At 37.4% G+C, this 7,695-nt stretch overlaps 1 protein-coding gene across 1 annotated transcript in view; it reads left to right on the top strand.

Moving 5' to 3' along the window:
* The first annotated feature begins 288 nt into the window (after positions 1–288).
* Positions 289–7,695, top strand: part of ckap5 (cytoskeleton associated protein 5) — a 44,015-nt gene continuing 36,608 nt past the window's right edge. Inside the window, exons 1-3 of the mRNA XM_084735009.1 lie at positions 289–390; positions 4,411–4,507; positions 7,135–7,328. Of these exons, the coding sequence (XP_084591135.1) occupies positions 4,451–4,507; positions 7,135–7,328 (251 nt within the window). The 5' untranslated portion in view covers positions 289–390; positions 4,411–4,450. The remainder of the gene's footprint in view (positions 391–4,410; positions 4,508–7,134; positions 7,329–7,695) is intronic.

Raw genomic sequence — 7,695 nt, 5'->3', positions numbered from 1 at the left:
CTATGAGATAAAAAGTCATAATTATGAAATAAAAAATTTAAATTATAAGATTCAAAATTGAAATTATGAACTATGAGATAAAAAGTCATACTTATCTAATACTTTTGACTTTTTAATCTCATAATTTCGACATTTTATTTTATAATTATAATTATATGATTATGTGTTATTAAAACTTGGCAGGGCTTCTGTTTTTCTTTTAATGGCGGGAATTAAATGGATAAATGGATACTTTGTGTTAGCTGTGAGTTTTATTTTGAAACGGAAGTCATGTTGTGTCCTCTCGCTGGTAACGCTTGTATAAAGCTCGGTTGGATTTGTAGTGATCCCACTATCAGACCCGTCTAACAGGACAGCCAGCATCATTTTGTCTCCTAGAGACGCAAACAGGTATCCCAGCGATCTAAACTCATTTAATTATTTTAGTTAAAGCTGTTGATTGACTCTGCTCCAGCATACTGTGTGTTCTGTGTCTGCAGCTGTTGTTGTGAAGTGCGTTGTTCGGCCTGGCTGGCTGTGTTGGCGCGGGTGGAAGGTTAGCTGTTAGCTCGTAGCCTGGTTTCTAAGCGGCTAACGGCGGCTGCCGACCGCTAGCAAACAATAAGCTCTCGTTGTGAACATTTGCTGGACCTAATATGTTTATACTGCACATGCTAACGAGCTACATATTGGTCGGGCTGTATGTGTTTTAACAGAGAATGAGTGGATTAAAATGCTAACGTAGCAACTGTTAGTGTCGTTGCTAAGTTAGCTAGTTATTGGCGCTCGTCTGACTAGGTAGTAACTAACGACAGCTAGTCTAGTTAAGACGATGACCACTCCCAGTCTGAACTGGTAATAGCATTGGTGACAGCTGGTAAACTGGTTAGATAATAGCTCGGCTTGCACACCGTTACTAACCTAACTGATCATCACGGGCTGTATGTGAGGGTGCAGCCTGGTTTCTGTGCACGTAGGGTGGCTGTGCGTGGAGTGTGCACAGCTGGCTTAGTATGTGGACTCAAAATTTGACGTAGGTAGTTGCCCTAGTGTAAATTCAGGGACACTTGAAGGCATCGTGTGTTCATTCTTGTGTGGAGTTCCAAATTTCAGTTGGGAATCTCGCGGTTTACTGCTGCTCTCTTCATCTATACGCTCATACCGTCATACTTGTGAACCATGTAACTGCTGTAACAGAGATGACCACTGTGTCATACACTGTAAATCAGAATCAGATATACTTTATTAATCCCCAGGGAGAAATTGTTTAAAGATAGTTATAAAGAGAAGGTAAGGATAATTATAGGCTGTTGTTTAGAATGGTACTGTAATCTAACATAAATGTGGATTTGTAGTGGCTTTATTATAGGTCACTAGAATGTTGTGTTAGAGTGGAATGAGCACTAAATGCCATCCAATGGGGTTTCTTACATTGTTCATCTACCCATAGTTTAGGGGTGTGTGTGAGCAACAATGTGTAATTGCTTGAATAAAAAGATCATCACACTGACAATTACAAGGTATTGTTTCAACTTTAGTATGAGTATTGCACAACTTAACAGTTTCAGAATATGATTCCTACACATCCCAAACACCACCTTTTGTCAAAGAGTTTGTAAAATAACAATCTTAGTCTGTCAGTGGCAAAAAACAAACACAAGTAAACAACCAAGCGTCAGAGGATTTTTTTAATAGGCAAGATGGCTAAAATCGAAATATAATTGATTCCTCTTATTTATAATCATCATTGAAATGTTATCCCAGTGCATTTTTTTAAGCTTCTATCTGTTTCATCCTTTTATTGTATGCTAGTGGGTGGCGGGTACATGTGGTTTTGGGTGATGTCAAAGCCAATCCGTGCATCTCTACAAGCTACCTTAGCTATTGTATTGTGTTTACATTTGGGCCACCAAAAAATATACTTTGGCTACCAAATTTAGCGGCTTAGTGGCTTGTGGGACCAATGTTGAAAAAATATTAGCATCTGTCCATGAAAATAATAAAACAATAAGGCTCTCACTGGAGAAGACTTGTGGGCTCCGCAAAACATTCACTGTCAGTGAATACATTTTTAATCAGTTAAATTCTAAGCAGTGATTAATGAAGAATTATTAATATGCCTAAAGTATTCTGTTAGCCATGTATAGTCTGACTCTGATAACGGCAGCTAGCTAACTCAGCTGTTGTTTTGGAGAAGAAGCCACTGGCTGGACACAAATCTGGTATGTCAAAAGAGGGCAGAATGTTAGCGTTGGGCACTGTCTTCTAAATTGACAAATGACCGTGTCAACAGTGAAACATCATGAGGATGATATTGTCAGTCAGACCAACCCTTATAGCATGTGCCATTCAAACATCGGTATCAGCCCAGAATTTCACCATCGGTGCATCCTTGCTGCTTTAAGAGCATAGCAAGCTGCATAAAGTTGCACCGATTCATCAATGAATCGATTATAAAAGTAATTGCCAACTGTTTTGATAATCGATTATTTTTTGTTAAAAGAAAAGACAAAATTGATTGACTGATTTCAGCTTCTTAAATGTGAATATTTTTTGATTTCTTTACTCCTCTAGGACAGTAAACCGAAATATCTTTGGGTTGTGAACACAATTAGACATCTGAGGACATTATCTTGGGCTTTGAGAAATATTTTCACCATTTTATGACCCTATATAAACCAAACCACTATTAATCAATTAATCAACTATGAAAATTATGGTTAGTTGCAATCCTAATGCTGAATCTGTCATTGTGATGAGATGACTCTTGGAAGCGTATTAAATTCTATGTGTATGTGGTCCTACCTTTATGAATAACCAAGGTCACATTGAAGTAGCATTTCTTTAATAGAGTTTGGTGCTCTCTCAATCCACAGGTCTGCTATAATTTTTGTGTCACATTTTTAGCAGGCAATTTTGTAAGGATACAATAAGGATCATTATGCCCATAAACTATTTGGAAGGCAAACTTTGCTTAAGTTTACATTGCTTATGTGGAAGACTGACTCCAAGCCGACAGCACTGTGTGGATGACGTCTTTTAGCTTGTTTACTAGACTGGGTTGGATCAATATGAAATATGAAGCCAGAACCCCTCCCTGAATGTGCATTAGACTATCACATGCTCGGGCTTTCAAGTGAAAGTGAGTGCATGTGAGTGAATAAGTGACATTGCAACTGAAGTGACTTAACACATTTTGGAGTTTCTTCTATTGACAAAATATTGACAGTGAAGTACTCTTACTGTCTGCAGATTGAACAGGATGTTATAGCAACTGAATATGAGCCTTTTCGTATTCTCAATTCATGGGTTGGCCTCAAAAATCAACATAGGTTGGGATCTAGTAGGAGTCCCCTTTGTGTTTGCTGTAGGTAAAAGAACAGATTTAAGAGATTAAGGCTGCAATTATTTTGACTAAAATTCCAATATGCGATATGATTAGTTGAATCATCATTTTACATTACAGTTTCATTCATTAAAACCCCCCCAGACCTATTAAAATCATATTTGTTGAGGCCTGTACCAAACAAGAACAAGATTTTCATGTCATCTATGTAACACTACAGTACTTCATTATAATGCTGTTTTATCACATATTTTTCCATTTTCAAAAAATTACTTTTTGGTTCTGGTCCTGTGATTTTGGATATTGCACTTGGCCATATTTGATAATGTTGCGATTAACTGTGCAGCCAAAGTATGTTGTGAAGTTTATGTTGTGCATCCCTAATAGATCATATATATTTGGTCTGACTGGAATACTTCAAAGCTTCTACCATTGCTATGATAATTTACATCCAAATTCGGATTCAAATGATGTGTTTTGTTTTTTGTTTAGGAAAGGAAGGACCGGTTGCATCGGTTGTACTGAAGGAAGGACCAAAATACTGATTAAGAATGAGGAAAGGAGCTCCCCTCTATAAAACTTGTACACATAAAAACCAGGCGTGCGCACATCTTACATACAGAACAGTATCCTCTAAAGGCTGTGTTTCTGCTTTGTGTGCACAATTGTGGTCCCACCAGCATGGGGATGTGACAAGTAAATAATGACTAAAAGTTCAGTGTTTGGGACAGCTGTAGTTGCAGCAGCAGAATATGTTGTGCATGAAGTTACACCCCCTGGCAGTTTGGACATTGCAGTAATTTCAGGACTAGTTGTGTTTATCTCAACAAAACAGTCATAATTATTATTCAGATTTTCTCCTGTGCAGTCCTGGCGGTGTTGAATGTCCTCAGCAGATCTGTGAGTGAAGACAGCCGCAGCTGAAAAGACAAATTTTATGATGACTGATTTGTTTTAAAGCAGAGCTCCGCTGACACCAGGATTTGTCTGATGATTTTTAGGGTTCACTTATTGTTATAATTGTAAACAAATGAAACAATGCACCAGATGTAATTTTGTGTTGATAATACTGTTTTTTTTTTCAGTTGAGTACATTTGGGGAAGCCCACCCCCCGAGTGGCCACCATGGGGGACGATAGTGAGTGGATGAAGCTTCCCATCGACCAGAAATGTGAACACAAGGTGACTGATGTTTGTCCTCCGTGATATTCTCAGCAGTTTGCTTCACTTACTTTAAATTTATTTTCTTAAAGCATCCTCTTATTAGAGATGGTGCCTGGTATGTAATTTTGTGGTCTTTTATGTAGATTTTGGAGCAGCTATTGGTTCCAACTCATCAACTGGTTATTGTTATTGTAGCTCATCTTTACTCATATGGCTCATGTATTGCACATTAGAACAAATGATATTCATTTCTGAGGTTCACTGTTAATTAAATTAACATATGCACATTTTCTGCCTGATAATCCTTCCAAAAGGCTTTGACTAATACACCAATGTAATCCAAGTCTTACTAGTGCACTGTAAACCGATCAAGCATGACATCATTCTTGATAGAATATACTGTAAGCATCTAAACAGCAAACACAACAATGCCATATCATTCTTTGGTTATTTATACTGTCAAGTTTTATCTTTTCTCAAAAACAATAGCTAATGGGCTCCCTGTTAGTCTGCTTTATGCAGCCCACAGTGGCATCTGAGATTCTGCCTGTTGGGTTAAAGGACAAGGCTGGTCACATTCTTTATTTTGTAGCGGTGTCATGAATCTTCAAATCCACGATTCAATATGACTTTCTATTTGAAAGTCATAAATTGATTTAAACATTTTTTAAAATTTTGCACTGATGGTTATGCCATTGTTAAACTATAGAGTCTTTATTGGTAAACACCAATTCATTGTAAATGAAAGTTGTCAGGGCAAAACCATTTTCAAATTCTTCTTTAAAAAGACAAGTCTACATGGTATCAAGTGTGATATAATGGCCACTAAGTAAGCAAGGGTGGAGAGGAAAAACAAATACCAGGAGAATCACCCTTTCTGCCTTTTGATCCTTGAAATTTAAAGCTTGTTTCAATCACTTTAATATTGAAATTGTGACACCCTTTTTCACTTATTGTCTAATAACCTAAGAAAAGACTTAAATTAGCATTGAATTGGTTGTACTAAACTTTTCTGAGCCACAGAGCTCCAGTGTTGTCAAAAAACTATTAAGGATATCTTTATTCCCATGAACACATTCTGGCCTGCTGCTAGAAATGTGCCGTTTCCATTTTTTTTTGATACTTTTTGTTTAGTATTTTCAGATTAAGGTAAAACCGGTAAGGAACAAACAGGTAAAGAAGACAAATAAACATATGGAAATGTGGGGGCTCCTCTGATGACCGTATTGTGATGCATCATGTCCAGTGTCTTTAATTGTCCTGTATAATTTTTAGCGTCCTCTATTCTTTCGATGTACGCAGTCCACTTCTCCCACATCTCCTGTCAAAGAATCAGTCCTATGGACCTCAGATAGAAGGTCATCTGCTCCATTGCATGGATTTAACAGTATTTTACACAAATAAGAGTCTTTCTTAATAATCACTGCCGTTTCCAGTTTATTAGATCCACTGTGTTAGAATTAATCCCTCTAATAATAAATCCTGATTTCATGAAGGTTGTAATTAGAGTTGAACCAGTTATTCAATTAAGCAATTACTTGATCACTAGGAAGTAAAATAGTATCTATTTTTCCTACTGTAGCTAGCAGTTTGAAGCTTTGAAGCTTCAGTCATAATGTTGACATTCAAATTCTAAATCGACATTCAGCCTTTCTTTTTACACTGTCATTCTGTTTTGACTTGGTATTTCTCTGTTTGCAGGTAATGATTAGGCTCCAGTAATATAGTTGGTATTAGACTATTTGTAGTGTTGGATTCCAGTGGTAGTCCATTTATTTCTGCCTTGTGTGATCCAAACATTTCCAATAACTCCAGAAAGTTTGAAAGTTTTTTTTTCTGAAATTCATGTTTTAAAGCTAACAAAATATTCAGTTTTAATCCATATTTGTTGCCGTTTAGTCTTTCAAAAATGTGATGAATAGCGTTTACACTGAAATTGTTTTAAACAGGTGTTGATTCAACTTTATGTTAATTTTAAAGGCTGGAGTATTTTTCTTTCTTCACTCTGCGTCTATATTCATAAGCAGGTTTTACATAAATGCACATAATCTGTTGGAATACAAGTATAATTAGTTGTGGTGCTAAACTTTTCTACCAGAGTGGTATATAGAAATAACTCATTTTGCAGTTTAAAAAAAAGACTCTCAGCAGGTATTGTGTTAAAACTTCCTGGGCATGTGAGCCAGAGACCTAATTTTAGACTCTACAGTCAAAATAGTAAGCAGACTGACCACAGGCTAAACTCAATTTTCTGCTTCACTGCCATTTAACATCACTGAATTGTCTTTTTATATCCCAAACAAAGACCTTTTTCGGTCTGTACATCATCAAACCACAACTTGAACCCAGTCTTATGAGCCCAGATCAACTCTTTTGCCTTAAGCTCACAAATGAACCCAGGAAGAAAAGCCAGCAAACAATTTGCTTACCATACACTTAGAGCACAAATGAAGGAGAAGATTGCATGTAACGGAAATGTTCGGCCATTATGAATGTAGGTCACATCCCCTGTCTGTTATACAGACGTCCATCTTCCCAGTAGGAACAGGAAAGACATTTGTGGTTTTATCCATGTACATCTTGCTTTTTCTTTCTTAAAAGCATGGCTGAATGGGTTGATTAAACTTTCTCCTGCTCTTCTTCAGGTGTGGAAAGCCCGTCTGAATGGTTATGAAGAAGCTCTGAAGTTGTTCCAGAGGATAGAAGATGAGAAGAGTCCAGAGTGGGGGAAGTACCTAGGACTGATAAAGAAGTTTGTCACAGACTCCAATGCTGTGGCTCAGCTTAAAGGCCTGGAGGCTGCCCTGGCCTTCATAGAGAATGCCCATGTAGCTGGAAAGTAAGTAATAGCTTGACCAAGGATTTTATCTGAAAGTTTGGCATTGGTGAATTAGTAAACCCTGTTTAAAACGAAGTTAAGACAAAGCAGGGGGCCGTGTTGGTAGGGTTGTTGGAATGAAACGTTAAAGAATCTGTTTAAAGGAGAGAAGGTTCATTTAAAACTTTTGCCCACTGTTTTTGTTGTTGTATACCTCCTTGTAGAGCTCTCCTCTGTTGTAACTTGTGTCTTGATTTCATACTTGCAAAAACTTTTCAGCAAAATTCAAAACAAATATGTCATTCACATAAATGATCTCAACTTGTCCTTCTCCTCAAACTCATGCCTCGGGTCTCACTGGGGCGAGCCCTGCCTCCATCCATTTCCC

The sequence above is a fragment of the Lutjanus erythropterus genome, chromosome 13 (genome assembly GCF_056507025.1).
Source record: "Lutjanus erythropterus isolate fLutEry1 chromosome 13, fLutEry1.hap2, whole genome shotgun sequence".
NCBI lineage: Eukaryota > Metazoa > Chordata > Actinopteri > Lutjaniformes > Lutjanidae > Lutjanus > Lutjanus erythropterus.
The sequence above is the reverse complement of the archived record's forward strand: the minus strand, read 5'-3'. Positions and strand labels throughout refer to the sequence as shown.